The sequence below is a fragment of the Manis javanica genome, chromosome 1 (genome assembly GCF_040802235.1).
Source record: "Manis javanica isolate MJ-LG chromosome 1, MJ_LKY, whole genome shotgun sequence".
Lineage (NCBI taxonomy): Eukaryota > Metazoa > Chordata > Mammalia > Pholidota > Manidae > Manis > Manis javanica.
Genome location: NC_133156.1, coordinates 168,151,128 through 168,166,758, shown reverse-complemented (window position 1 = coordinate 168,166,758; position 15,631 = coordinate 168,151,128). Strand labels below are relative to the sequence as shown.

The following is a 15,631-nucleotide window of genomic DNA, read 5'->3' as shown; positions in this document are numbered from 1 at the left end:
TAATACCATATGCAAAACTCAATTAAAAAAATCAACATAAGAACTGAACTGCAAAACTCTTAGAAGAAAATACAGGAGGAAAGTTATAACATTGGTTTTAGCATTGGATTCTTGGGTATGACACCAAAAACACAGGCAACAAATGCAGAAATAAGCCACTGGAACTGCATCAAACTAGAAAGTCAATACTCAGCAAGAGAAATAATCAACAGAGTAAAAAGGCAACCTATGCAATGGGAGAAAATATTTGCAAACCATATATCTGATAAGAATTAATATGCAAAATACGTAAGAAACTCCTACAACTCAATAACAAAATACCAATAACAAAATACTCCAACAAATAACCTGATTAACAAATAGGCAAAGGACTTGAATAGGCATTTCTCCAATGAACACATGCAACAGCCAACAGTGTATGAGAAGATGCTCAACATCATTAATCATTAGGGAAATGCAAATCGCAAAGACTTCACGCCTATTAGGCTGGCTAATAGCAAAAGACAAAACAAAAGTTTATACGTGTTGCTGAGGTTCTAGAGAAAATGGAACCCTTGAACACTGTTGGCAGGAATGTTAATTTTTGCAGCTGTTACAGAAAATAGAATGGGGTTCTAAAAAATGTTGGAAATAGTACTAACATATGATCCAGCATCTTACTTCTGGGTATATATTCAAATGATTTGAAATCCGGGTACTGAAGAGTTTTTCACTCTCTGTTCATTGTGGCATTGTTAATGAGAGTCAGGATATGGAAACAACCCTGTCAACTACACTGACAGGTGAGTGCATGAAGAGAATGTGATGTATATATACAAGGGAATCTAACTCAACCTTAAATTGAAGGAAATCTTAACATTTGCTACAAATGGATGGATCTAGAAGACACTATGCTGATTGAAATTAGTCACTGAAGGGCAAACACTCCATAATTTACTTCATTTGAGGCATCTAAAATGATGAAATGTACAGAAATACACAATAAGATAGTGGTTATAAGGGGAGCAGGAGGGGGAAATGTGGAATTGTTGCTAAATGGGTATAAAGTTACAGTTACACAAGATAAGTAAATTGCCGAGATCTGTACAGCACAGTGCTTATAGCCAACAGTAAGGTCTTCTGCACTTAGAGGTTTGTTAAGAGGATAGATCTCGTGTTATGTGTCCTTACTAGAAACAAGAACAACAAAGGGACATATGAAAAAACAACAAATATGATATTATAAACTTAAAAGTTCATGAAGAGAGTAGAACTTCCATTGTCTTCTTACCACACACAATAATACTCATAATAAGTGAGGGAGTGGTAGAAAAAATAGGTAAGTAGTCAACTTTTTTTCAAATTGGAGAAAATAGAAAATTATGGTAACATGAATGTTTAGTGGCAGGGATTCAAATAAGTAAATACTAATGAAAACCGGAAAGAAAATAATTGGAAGAATGAATTTTCTTGGAATAAAAGTATAAGGATGCATGCTGTTACCATGACATTAGGAGACCGTACAAATAAATAAACAAGACACAGATGAAAGGAGAGGGAGAGAATGTATTAGGTTTGGCACTAATTAAGTCAGCCCTCAGCTTGTGAAACAAAACAGTATCTCCCAATTTGAACTTCTTCGCGGTATCATCAAATAATCATCGTGACAATCATGACATGAGCTAAATTTTGTTATCTTTTTTACTTGACATCAAAGCAGTGTTTGCTGAGTGCCTTACATATCTTGTATCAGTTAGTTCTCACAACACCCCTATAACATAGGAATTTTTTTTTAGTTGCAAGATAGTTGACATATTAGTGTCTGGTGTAGAAAATACTGCCAATCATGCCCCTGTACAAAATGCTCACCACAAGAAGTGTAGTTACCACACAAAGATATTACAGGTTATTGACTATATTCCCTATGCTGGACTTTTCATCTCATGAATGACTTTATAACTGGAAGTTTGTTCCTCTTGATCCCTTCCTCCTGTCTCACCCATCCCCCTCACTCCTCCCTTCTGGCCGCCACCCATTCGTTGAAATCACACGGTATGTGTCTTCCTCCGTCTGCCTTATTTCACTGGCATAATGCCCTCTAGCTTCACCAGTAGGAAGAGCTTCAGCTAAATTTTAGGAGTGGAGAGCGGCAGGCTCACATAAGCCTTCCATATATGGAGGAAAAACCCTTTCAAGGTTTGGTTTTGGCCATAACTTCCCCCCAAAATATTGTTTGTTTTTTGTCCTCTCCTGGGGCAAACTTAGAGCACTCTTTTCTGTTCCCTGTGGTTGTGGGAAGGGTAGGGTCTGGTGTCTCTTTCATTCATTTACTTGGAGATTAGAGTCCCTCTGTCCCCCAGCTCAAATTAGGTCCCACATGGGACATCCTGGGCCCGTCTTCTATTGTTCTGGTCCTGAAACCCAAGCTTAAGTGTTTGAAGTTTTACATTGTATTTAGGATAAAAGTGGCTTCAGTGAACCAACATTTTCTGTTTGTAGATTTAACAGTAAGTTGGGCCCAAATATCTGCACTTTCTTTTTGTCTCTTCCTTTCCCTTCTGCTTCCCTCCCTCCCACCCTCCTTCCTTTTATCCCCAAATATTTTATGATTTGACTAGGATTGCTGATAGGAAGAACCTAGCCTGTCATTTCTGGAAACTGAGCCCATTTAAAGACATTTTGGATTTGAATAGAAGCTCTTCATTAGATCTTCAAGCTGTTGGTAGTTTTAGAGCCTCTAACATTAATCTGAGAGCTTCTTCCATGACCTCTGTGTCTTTTCTAGTCACCCAACTACACCTCAGTGACAGCATATTTGGCTCGTAGTTTACAGTGGAGACTTTCACAACCTGCGGCTTATGAAACTCACTTCTCTGCTGACTGACTGTTTTGCATAGACCCCTCCAGGCCCAGAGCAGCTGCTCAGGGTTTATAAAAGGGGCCTTTGCCATGGGAGCTGAGCTGCAGCAGGCGGGCAGGGGCAGCAAGATGGTGTCAGAGACACAGGCCCTCACGTTCTTGTTGCTCTGGGTCACAGGTGAGAAATTCACAAGCGCCAGAATCCTTTTGGAGTGAGTAATATCTTTTAAGAGTTAAAAAATTTTTAGATGTAATAAGAAATACTAGCTATTTCCAATACAGGCTCAATTTTGTATTGACATGTAATGCTTATTAGAAAGCCTATTTTTAAAATATCATATTTCAAGTTGTGTAGCATAAAGGGGTGTGTGTGTGTCATCCTTATGCATCTGTGATTGCAGGTGCCTGCGGGGACATCGTGATGACCCAGTCTCCAGCCTCCTTGGCTGTGTCTCCAGGACAGAGGGTCACCATTAACTGCAGGGCCAGTCAGAGTGTTAGCAGCTACGTAGCCTGGTACCAGCAGAAGCCTGGGCAGGCTCCAAAACTGCTCATCTACTTGGCATCCACCCGTGCATCTGGGGTCCCCGACCGGTTCAGTGGCAGTGGGTCTGGGACAGATTTCACTTTCACCATCAGCAGCGCCCAGGCTGAGGATCTGGCTACTTATTACTGCCAGCAGCATTATAGCTCTCCTCACACAGTGCTTCAGCCTCGAACACAAACCCCAGGGCCGCGGGCCAGTGCATCCCTGCTGGGCCAGCTGCTTCCTCCCCGCAGAGCTTTGAACTTACACATCCCTCTATGAGCCTGAGAGGTCCCACCTCCTGACTGATTCCTGGCAGTAGGTAGGGCCGAGGAAGAAATTACATCAGTTGGATTTTCTGTATCACTTTTTGTGGGAGATTATTGAAGAACAACCCTCTGAAGATCTCTTAGGGATGCTGCCAGTAGTTGTGTCATAGGGACCTGCATGTTCCCAATGGACAGGTCCCCTGAGTGAGCCAGGAAGGTTTGGACACCCTTTCTCAAAGCGTCCAGTGAATTGTACACCTGGTGGCTCAATTCTCTCTTCCCGGTTCCTCCTTGACTGGCTCATTTCTATTTTAATTCCTTATTCTCAGGGACTTCCTTCTTTATCTGCAATCACCCTCCAACTCTGGACCTTCCCAGTAGTAAACCCTTGGCCTCTCTCATTAAAAACCTTCCACATAGCATGAAGCTTCCCTCCCTTGCGTTTCCTTTCCATGGACCCTGTTTTCCAGCCAAGCCTTTCTGGCCAGTGTCACTGCAGCTGCTCTCCCACTCTGTCCCCTTTTGTACCACCCTTTGCTCTTAGGTCCATTTCTCTCTATTGCACTAATTCTTACAAAGGTGATTCCCTAATTCTTTCAGCTGTCATTCTAGAAAGATCTAGTAGTGTTCCTCAGTAACTTTTCTCATCATATGCCAACTTTCCCTGTAAAGCCACCACTTGGATTTGTGAGGGAAGGAAATCATGGCTCTAAGTGTGCTATAAATTTAATTTCTTGGATTACATGTAATTAACTTTAGTATTATTCCTTTATCTTCTTGTGAAATAAGGAAATTTAACTTCAGGAACAATTGCTGCAAACCTGACCAGGCTCCTCTGAACATTAGTATACATAACTGCTTCTCCCAGTAATTAGAAATATAATTGATGTATTGACATTAGGGAATCTATGTCATTCATTTTTTCAATATATGATTTTTGAGTGCATGTTATGTGTCAAGAGCACTAATATCTGCTTTCACTCCATTTGGGAGAGACAGACAATACACAGCTTTGTAAGTGCTACAAATCAAAATAAATTAAGCCAGGGGGTAAACCTAGTTGGCTAGAAGGAGACATCTAAAATCCAATGCGGTATTGGTTAGCTGTTGTCATGTAATAAAACACCCTCAAAAGGGTAGTTGCTCAAGATGGCAGTGTTTTTACTGCTGTCATGCTTATGATTAGCTGAGTGGTTCTGTTAATATGGGTCAGGCATGACTGAACGTGGCTGGGTGGCTCATGTATTTGAAGTTGGCTGACAGGTCACCTCCGTGCTAGCTGACAGAGGAAGGCTTGTGTCTCTTTCTTCTCCTTCCCATTTGTGTAGCTGGCTGACCATCAGCTGGGGCTGCTTAGGTGACTGGCCTCATGTCTCTCCTCATCTGGTAGATGGCACTCAACTTCCATGGCAGTTGGCAGGGTCTTGAGAGAAGGAGAGAGAGACAGAGAAAGAGAGAGAGAGAGAGAGAGAGCGCACATACAACCTGCTGAAGCCTAGCCTCGCAGTGACACAGCGTCCCACTGCCACATTCTAGACCAGTGCAATCGATGCTATTGAAGAAGGTAAATGGCCCTGCTTCTTGACACAGCAACCGCAGAGTGAGATGGAATAAAGCACGGGTATGGGGAGTCATAAAGATGGGGACCTGTTTCTGCATGCATGCATGGATGGTCATAGAAGGTTACTCAGAATATATGACTTAATCAATGTTTTAAAGTAGAGAAGAAATGAGCGGTAGAAATACTTTCAGGAAATACAGTCACGGTAGAAATACTTTCAGGAAATACAGTCCTAGTTTGAGGAAACAGCACATTTCTGAGGCAAATCTGTGATCACATGTAGAAAAAGAAGGAAGGCAATGTTGCTAAAATGGAGCATGCAAGGGGGACAGCAGGGGAAGTAAGATCAAAGGCCACGCTGTGTAGGACGTTGTGGGCCTCTCCAAGGACTGGGGTTTGTTTTGAAGGATGTGCTCAGTGGGAGAGCTTTGAATAGGGAAGAGGGAACAGGAGGTCTGGCCCTGAGGGGACTCTCCACCTGGGGACTTTCTCTCATGTGGACACAGGAGCAAGGGCCTGGGATCTGGGATGGCGGTACCACTTGCTGCCTGCCACCCTCCCAGGGGACCAAACCCTGTCTGTAGAAGAGACCTGTTTGCCTACCTCTGACCTCAAGTCTGACCATGAGGGCAGTAAGGATGTTGGTGCAAATTCCCAGGAGGATGAGGCAGGGCTGGTGGAGTTGGGTTTTGGTCGCACCTGGTGATGCTTCAGCGGGAGCCCCAGGTGCATGCCCTGCCCAGAGTTGCTCCTGAGGATGTGGCCAGGGTCACAGGTGTGTTGACTGTGACCCCCCTCCCCCATGGCATATACACAGAAGTCTGGCCCTGAGGGGGTGCCTTCTGTGCTCATAATCCCCAGAGGGCCCAGGCCCCTGTGAGGTGCAGGCAGCTCTCCTGTGAGGACTCAGAGCAGTTCTGGGAGGCTCAGGCCGGCCGAGGGTCCCTGTGCCTGTGCAAGGTGGAGCCCCTCATCTCTGATGCTCCTTTCCACCGGGATGAGTCTGGGGGTGTGGGACTGTGACCCAGGAGCAGGAGAACATAGGACTTTTTCTCTCAAGCTGTCCTCAGTGGATTTAGCCCTTGGTTCTTCAGGTGTTCATTAAATCAGCCTGAGATAGAATCAGGCTAAGGTTTTTCACTCTTCCCGATGGTGCCCATTTGGCCCTGAGGGGCCATATCTCCTGCCCTTTGGATGAAATATCAGGCAAATCCTTCGCCCTTTGTAGTAATCCTTAAATAATAGTGTCATGTCTACATTTCTTGTCATAGTTGGTTTCCTTGGGTGCCTGGCAATGCGGGCCCTCTGAGGGGGTGAGCACCTCACTGTCCTCCCTCCCCCACCTTCGGTCCACAGAGACCTATTGTCTGAGGAGGGAGAAGGGATGGCACCAGCTCTCCATCCCTGGCTACACCCCAGTATCTCTGGCTTTTCCAGGTGTGTGGACAGTGCTCACAGTCCCAGGCCGGGGTGTCGCTGTAAGTTCATCAAGGCACCCACCTCTCAAGGCTGCACCCTCACCTCCCAGAGCAGCGCCTCAGCCCAGCCTCACCTTCAGTTTCCTAAGGTAGGAAGCAGAAGTGCAGCCCCCGAAAGTGCCCCCCATCCTTCTGGAGAAACATGATTCTCTCCAACGCTTCCAGGAGGGGGAAGGTGGGACTCAATAACAGCTCCTGAAAGGGCTTTTCCTAATTTTTATTTGTTGACCACCATGTGGTGATTCTTTGTAAAAGACTCAGTGTCAAAAAGTAGGAGTTTTCAGAAAAATTGTGAGCACCTCTCATCCTGGAATCTCTTCCAGAAACAGAGCTGAGATGGTCCCAGTGTCCTGTCCCATGCAGGTGCCAGGAGGAGTGCACTCGGTTTGGGGCCCGTGTGACAGCAGACCTTCAGTCGGTCTCACTCTCAGTCCCATGGAGAAGGGAGGCCTTGGGAACGGGAAGTTGGTTCCTGAAGGGAGGCAGCCCTGGAGGTGAGGCTGTGTTTTCACCTCCTCTGCAGAGGAGACAGTGACCTCTGCCCCTCCCGAGACCGGAGCTGACCCTCTCCCAGCTACCACTTCCCTCTTTTAGCTCCACTCACCAGCCCCTCCACATGTACCTCAAATGCCCTGCATCTGCATCAGGTCCTCAGATACACTGGCATCTGCCTCCTGACTTTCCTCTGCTTTTCAGCTCCTGTTTCTACTAGAACCTGACAAGTGGTCTTCTAGATTTGATGGCTGAATTTCTATGTGAGAAAAACCTGATTATTAGTAATCTCCATTATTCCTGTTTGTCATATGTTTATACTAGTCCATGTCCGAAGCCACTCCTAAGCCCTTAGGTGGGCTGGTTTGGATCAGGTGACACTCTCTCCCAGTTCTTCCAGCAGAACATTTCCAGTTGTTCAATGTTATTCTTAACCAGAGCCCTGTTTCTGGCCTGTGTTTGTGAAGATGCCACCTCAGCCACAAGGGATATCAACCCTCTGGATGTGTCATCTCAGTTTATCCAGTTCCTGTCTTTTTTAAGAATATTGAAACATATTGACATGTAACACTGTGGAAGTTTAAGGTGTGCAGTATGTTGACTTGGTACATTTTTTTTTGAGAGGGCATCTCTCATATTTATTGATCAAATGGTTGTTAACAGTTAACAACAATAAAATTCGGTACAGGGGACTCAATGCACAATTATTAATCCACCCCAAGCCTAATTCTCATCAGTCTCTGATCTTCTGAAGCACAATGAACAAGTTCTTACATGGTGAACAAATTCTTACATAGTGAATAAGTTCTTACATGTTGAATAGTACAAGGGCAGTCAGCACAGAAACTTTCGGTTTTGATCACGAATTATGAACTATAAACAATCAGGTCAGATATGAATATTAGTTTGATTTTTATACTTGATTTATATGTGAATCCCACATTTCTCCCTTTATTATTATTATTATTTTTATTTTTAATAAAATGCTGAAGTGGTAGGTAGATGCAAGATAAAAGTAGAAAACATACTTTAGTGCAGTAAGAAAGCAAATGTAGATGATGATCAGGTGTGTGCCTCTAGGCTAAGTATTAATCCAAGCTAGACAAGGGCAATAAAACATCCACGGATGCAGAAGATTTCTCTCAAAACAGGGGGTGGTGAGGTTCTAAACCTCATCTCTGTTGATCCCCAATTTCTCAGCTGATGGCCCCCCTGCGACTGTGCCTGTCTTAGGTTGTTCCTCCCTTGAGGAATCTTACCCGTCTCTGGCTAACCAGTCATCTTCCGGGGCCATACAGGGAAATGTAAAGTTGGTAAGTGAGAGAGAAGCCATATTGTTTGAAAAGGTTAGCTTTTTACTTCTTTGCAGATTTATGCCCTGTGGGTTTTATGCCCAGTATTTGTCTTGAGGTATCTTTACCACTTGGAAGAATTATGATACTCAGTAAATTCGATATGAGGCACGAATTCTATTTAAGGGTTGTAATTAGGAAGGTAGAAGAAAAGCTATAGAAGTAACAGACAGAAGAAAACATGGGAAGATTGGTTATTTCTTTGACATATCTTCTTGTAGAGTAACTTCAGCATGTATAGGTTTTAAACTACTAATTAAATTGTGCACACACATTAACATAATAGGAATACAGTTACATAACCAAAGCAGACCTACAATTACCAGCCATCTCCAGTGAAACCAAGAAAACCAGTTAGGCACCCTAAGCATTTGTGAAAATTTATTTATGATACGATGGATATTGTCTAACTGAATTTGAAAAGTTTGAGAAAAATCAGACATTTTAAAACAACACATTCCTGGAAACTGTTCACATCCCATATGTTCTTTTAACAGTAGATGGTCTGTAGTTGTAAGATTTTGGAGCGCTACAACTTGCACCTCTCCTAATTCTTGGTTGAGTTCCAACAGTATAGATCCAGTCAAATTTGTTATTTTACTGTATGCACAGGCGAGCTTCAATATCTTCTTCTTCATTCCAATGGCAATTCCAGGAACCAGTGGGATGAATGCAGCTACAACTGCAACAGCGCCAGGATCTTTGTTGACGTTCTTTGATGATCATGTTCTGGAATGATTCTTCTAGAGTATGTTGATGTTGGAACTTCTTCTTCATATTGTATCTTAGTTCATTTTCTGGGTACCCAAATTAGGCTTTGATCCTCTGTGTAAACACAAACAGACCCTTTGCCCACACTTTGATATGCCATTTATAAGATTGTGAAGAACTTATTGGAGGTCACCACACAGGTCTTTTTTTTTTTTTAAGAGAAAGGCATATTATCAGAACAATGTACTTCCATAGCTGATCATCTGACACCCTTTAAATGATCAAAATTAAGGATATTTAAAGCATGCATTAATCGTTGATTTATAGTTAGTTTTATCCTATCAGGGAGTAATCCCACTTTCTTTTTTTTTTGTTATCATTAATCTACAATTACATGAAGATTATTATGTTTACTAGGCTCTCCCCTATACCAGGTCCCCCCTATAAATCCCTTTACAGTCACTGTCCATCAGCATAGCAAAATGCTGTAGAATCACTACTTCTCTTCTCTGTGTTGTACAGCCCTCCCCTTTCTCCCACCCCCCCTTTATGCATGCTACTCTTAATACCCCCCTTTGTCTTCCCCACCCTTATCCCACCCTACCCACCCATCCTTCCCAGTCCCTTTTCCTTTAGTACCTGTTAGTCCATTCTTGGGTTCTGTGATTCTGCTGCTGTTTTGTTCCTTCAGTTTTTCTTTTGTTCCTTTACTCCACAGATGAGTGAAATCATTTGGTATTTCTCTTTCTCTGCTTGGCTTATTTCACTGAGCATAATACCCTCTAGCTCCATCCATTTGTTGCAAATGGTAGGATTTGTTTTCTTCTTATGGCTGAGTAATATTCCATTGTGTATATGTACCACGTCTTCTTTATCCAATCATCTACTGATGGACACTTAGGATGCTTCCAATTCTTGGCTATGGTAAGTAGTGCTGTGATGAACATAGGGGTGCATCTGTCTTTTTCAAACTTGAGTGCTGCATTCTTAGGGTAAATTCCTAGGAGTGGAATTCCTGGGTCAAATGGTAAGTTTATTTTGAGCATTTTGAGGAACCTCCATACTGGTTTCCACAATGGATGAACTGATTTGCATTCCCACCAGCAGTGTAGGAGGGTTCCCCTTTCTCCACAGCCTTTCCAACATTTGTTGTTGTTTGTCTTTTGGATGGTAGCCATCCTTACTGGTGTGAGGTGATATCTCATTGTAGTTTTAATTTGCATTTCTCTGATAATTAGCAATGTGGAACATCTTTTCATGTGTCTGTTAGCCATCTGTATTTCTTTTTTGGATAACTGTTCAGTTCATCTGCCCATTTTTTAAGTGGATCGTTTGTTTTTTGTTTGTTGAGGTGGGTAAGCTCTTTATATATTTTGGACGTCAAGCCTTTATCATATCTCTCATTTTCAAATATATTCTCCCATACTGTAGGGTACCTTTTTGTTCTATTGATGGTGTCTTTTGCTGAACAGAATCTTTTCAGCTTAATATAGTCCCAGTTGTTCATTTTTGCTGTTGTTTTCCTTGCCCAAGGAGATATGTTCAAGAAGAGGTCACTCATGTTTATGTTTAAAAGGTTGCCTATGTTTTTTTCTAAGAGTTTTTTCTAGGAGTTTTTTTCTAAGAGTTTTTTCTAAGACTTTTTAAGAGTCATAAACTTCATGACTTACATTCAGGTCTTTGATCCATTTTGAATTCACTTTTCTGTATATGGTTAGATAATGGTAAAGTTTCATTCTCCTACATGTAGCTGTCCAGTTTTACCAGCACCATCTGTTGAAAGGACTGTCATTTCGCCATTGTAGGTCCATGGCTCCTTTATCAAATATTAATTGACCATATATGTTTGGGTTAATGTCTGAAGTCTCTAATCTGTTCCACTGGTCTGTGGCTCTGTTCTTGTGCCAGTACCAAATTGTCTTGATTACTATGGCTTTGTAGTAGAGCTTGAACTTGGGGAGTGAGATCCCCCCTACATTATTCTTCTTTCTCAGGATTGCTTTGACTATTCGGGGTCTTTGGTGGTTCCATATGAATTGTTGAATTATTTGACCCAGTTTCTTGAAGAATGTTACTGCTAATTTGATAGGGATTGCATCAAATCTGTATATTGCTTTGGTCAGGATGGCCATTTGGACGATATTAATTCTTACTAGCCACGAGCATGGGATGAGTTTTCATTTGTTAGTGTCCCCTTTAATTTCTCTTAAGAGCGACTTGTAGTTTTCAGGGTATAGGTCTTTCACTTTTTGGTTAGGTTTATTCCTACGTATTTTATTCTTTTTGATGCAATTGTGAATGGAATTGTTTTCCTGATTTCTATTTCTATTGGTTCATTGTTAGTATACAGGAAAGCCACAGATTTCTGTGTGTTAATTTTGTATCCTGCAACTTTGCTGTATTCCGATATCAGTTCTAGTAGTTTTGGAGTGGAGTCTTTAGGGTTTTTTATGTACAGTATCATATCATCTGCAAATAGTGACAGTTTAACTTCTTCTTTATCAATCTGGATTCCTTGTATTTCTTTGTTTTGTCTGATTGCTGTGGCTAGGACCTCCAGTACTATGTTGAATAACAGCGGGGAGAGCGGGCATCCCTTTCTTGTTCCCGATCTCAGAGGAAAAGTTTTCAGCTTCTCGCTGTTCAGCATGATGTTAGCTGTAGGTTTATCATAAATGGCATTTATTATGTTGAGGTACTTGCCCTCTATTCCCATTTTGCTGAGAGTTTTTATCATGAATGGATGTTGAATTTTGTCAAATGCTTTTTCAGCATCTATGGAGATGATCATGTGGTTTTTGTCTTTCTTTTTGTTGATGTGGTGGATGATGTTGATGGATTTTCGAATGTTGTGCCATCCTTGCATGCCTGGGATGAATCCCACTTAGTCATGGGGTATGATCCTTTTGATATATTTTTGAATTCTGTTTGCTAATATTTTATTGAGTATTTTTGCATCTACATTCATCAGGGATATTGGTCTGTAATTTTCTTTTCTGGTCGTGTCTTTGCCTGGTTTTGGTATTAGGGTGATGTTGGCTTCATAGAATGAGTTTGGGAGTATTCCCTCCTCTTCTATTTTTTGGAACACTTTAAGGAGAATGGGTATTATGTCTTCTCTATGTGTCTGATAAAATTCCGAGGTAAATCCGTCCAGCCCGGGGGTTTTGTTCTTGGGTAGTTTTTTGATTACCGTTTCAATTTCTTTGCTCGTAATTGGTTTGTTTAACTTTTGTGTTTCTTCCTTGGTCAGTCTTGGAAGGTTGTATTTTTCTAGGAAGTTGTCCATTTCTTCTAGGTTTTCCAGCTTGTTGGCATATAGATTTTCATAGTAGTCTTTAATAATTCTTTGTATTTCTGTGGAGTCTGTCGTGATTTTTCTGTTCTCATTTCTGATTCTGTTGATTTGTGTTGATTCTCTTTTTCTCCTAATATGTTTGGCTAGAGGCTTATCTATTTTGTTTATTTCCTCAAAGAACAAGCTCTGGTTGTATTGATTTTTTCTATTGTTTTATTCTTCTCAATTTTGTTTGTTTCTTCTCTGATCTTTATTATGTCCCTCCTTCTGCTGACTTTAGGCCTCATTTGTTCTTCTTTTTCCAGTTTTGATAATTGTGATGTTAGACTGTTCATTTGTGATTGTTCTTCCTTCTTCATGTGTGCCTGGATCGCTGTATACTTTCCTCTTAAGACTGCTTTTGGTGCGTCCCACAGAAGTTGGGGCTTTGTGTTGTTGTTGTCATTTGTTTCTCTATATTCCTTGATCTTTATTTTGATTTGTTCGTTGATCCATTGATTATTTAGGAGCATGTTGTTAAGCCTCCATGTGTTTGTGAGCCTTTTTGTTTTCATTGTGGAATTTATTTCTAGTTTTATACCATTGTGGTCTAAAAAATTGGTTGGTAGAATTTCAATATTTTGGAATTTACTGAGGCTCTTTTTTTGGGCTAGTATGTGGTCTATTCTGGAGAATGTTCCATGTGCACTTGAGAAGAATGTACATCCTGTTGCTTTTGGATGTAGAGTTCTATAGATGTCTATTAGGTCCATCTGTTCTACTGTGTTGTGCAGTACCTCTGTGTCCTTACTTATTTTCTGCCTGGTGGATCTATCCTTTGAGGGGAGTGGTGTGTTGAAGTCTCCTAAAATGAATGCATTGCGGTCTATTTCCCCCTTTAGTTCTGTTAGCATTTGTTTCACATATGCTGGTGCTCCTGTGTTGGGTGCATATATATTTAGAATGGTTATATCCTCTTGTTGGACTCAGCCTTTTATGATTATGTAGTGTCCTTCTTTATCTCTTGTTACTTTATTTGTTTTGAAGTCTATTTTTTCTGATATTAGTACTGCAACCCCTGCTTTCTTCTCGCTGTTGTTTGCCTGAAATATGTTTTTCCATCCCTTGACTTTTAGTCTGTGCATGTCTTTGGGTTTGAGGTGACTTTCTTGTAAGCAGCATATAGATGGGTCTTGCTTTTTTATCCATTCTATTATTCTTTGTCTTTTGATTGGTGTGTTAAGTCCATTTACATTTAGGGTGACTATTGAGAGATATGTACTTATTGCCATTGCAGGTTTTAAATTCATGATTACCAAAGGGTCAAGGTTAGCCTCTTTAGTATCTTACTGCCTAACTTAGCTTACTTATTGAGCTGTTATATACACTGTCTGGAGATTCTTTTCTTCTCTCCCTTCTTATTCCTCCTCCTCCATTCTTCATATGTTGGGTGTTTTGTTCTGTGCTCTTTTTAGGAGTGCTCCCATCTAGACCGTCCATGAAAGATGCCCTGTAGAGGTGGTTTGTGGGAGGCAAATTCCCTCAGCTTTTGCTTGTCTGGGAATTGTTTAATCCCTCGATCATATTTAAATGATAATCGTGCTGGATACAGTATCCTTGGTTCAAGGCCCTTCTGTTTCATTGCATTAAATATATCATGCCATTCTCTTCTGGCCTGTAATGTTTCTGTCGAGAAGTGTGATCATAGCCTGATGGGTTTTCCTTTATAAGTGAACTTTTTCTCTCTAGCTGCCTTTAAAACTCTTTCCTTGTCCTTAATCTTTGCCATTTTAATTATTATGTGTCTTGGTGTTGCCCTACTTGGGTCCTTTCTGTTGGGAGTTCTGTGTATTTCCGTGGTCTGTTCGATTATTTCCTCCCCCAGTTTGGGGAAGTTCTCAGCAATTATTTCTTCAAAGACACTTTCTATCCCTTTTTCTCTCTCTTCTTCTTCTGGTACCCCTATAATACGGATATTGTTCCTTTTGGATTGGTCACACAGTTCTCTTTATATTGTTTCATTCCTGGAGATCCTTTTATCTCTCTCTATGTCAGCTTCTCTGCATTCCTGTTCTCTGGTTTCTATTACTTCAATGGCCTCTTGCATCTCATCCATTCTGCTTATAAATCCTTCCAGGGTTTGTTTCACCTCTGTAATCTCCTTCCTGGCATCTGTGATCTCCCTCCGGACTTCATCCCATTGCTCTTGCATTTTTCTCTGCATCTCCGTCAGCATGTTTATGATTTTTATTTTGAATTCTTTTTCAGGAAGACTGGTTAGGTCTGTCTCCTTCTCTGGTGTTGTCTTTGTGATCTTGGTTTGCCTGTAATTTTGCCTCTTCATGGTGATAGAAATAGGTTGCAGAGCTGGAACGAGTGACGGTTGGAAGAACTTCCCTTCTTGTTGGTTTGTGGCCTTCCTCTCCTGGGAGAATAGCGACCTCTAGTGGCTTTTTCTGGGCAGCTACATGCAGACAGGGCTTCTGCTTCCTGCCTGGCTGCTATGGAGTTTACCTCCGCTGTTTCTTTGGGCATTGTCTTGCTCGGGCTGCTGCTCCAAAATGGTGGATCCCCATTGGATAGGGAGTAGCTGGGAGGCTCTTTTTCTCCGTGAGGGGCCTCCAAGCTCCCTGCTGCCCAGGGGTTAGAGTGCCCAGAGATCCCCAGATTTCCTACCTCTGGACTAAGTGTCCCATCCTGCCCCTTTAAGACTTCCAAAAAGGACTCGCCAAAACAAAACAGCAACAAACAAACAAACAAAAAATTAAATAAATAAATAATTAAAAGAAAAAACAGAAAAAAAACCTGCTCACTTTTCTTTGTCCTCAGGCGCCAGCCTCAGGTACCCACTCACTGGTCTTGCTGCCCTGTTTCCCTAATATTGGGGTCCCTGTCCCTTTAAGACTTCCAAAAAGCACTCGCCAAAAAAAGAGAAAAAAAATGGCCGCTCGCATTTCTTTGCTCTCCAGCGCTGGCCTCAGGCACCCGCTCACCGGTCTTGCTGCCCTGTTTCCCTAGTATCCAGGACCCCCACGCATGCACTTTGTCTGTGCTCTTGTCTGGATGGCTGGGGCTGGGTGTTTAGCAGTCGTGGGCTCCCTCTCCTTCCCGGCTCCAACTCGTCCCC

General features: G+C 41.9%; 2 gene segments (V, D, J or C); one reads left to right on the top strand and one right to left on the bottom strand.

The window, feature by feature from the left end:
- LOC118971267 (immunoglobulin kappa variable 2-28-like) overlaps positions 1–15,631 on the bottom strand; it is a 628,396-nt gene that overhangs the window by 341,027 nt on the left and 271,738 nt on the right.
- On the top strand, positions 2,861–3,661 carry LOC108410119 (immunoglobulin kappa variable 4-1-like). The segment is given in 2 exon segments: positions 2,861–3,016; positions 3,240–3,661. Coding segments are annotated over 2 exon segments (495 nt in total).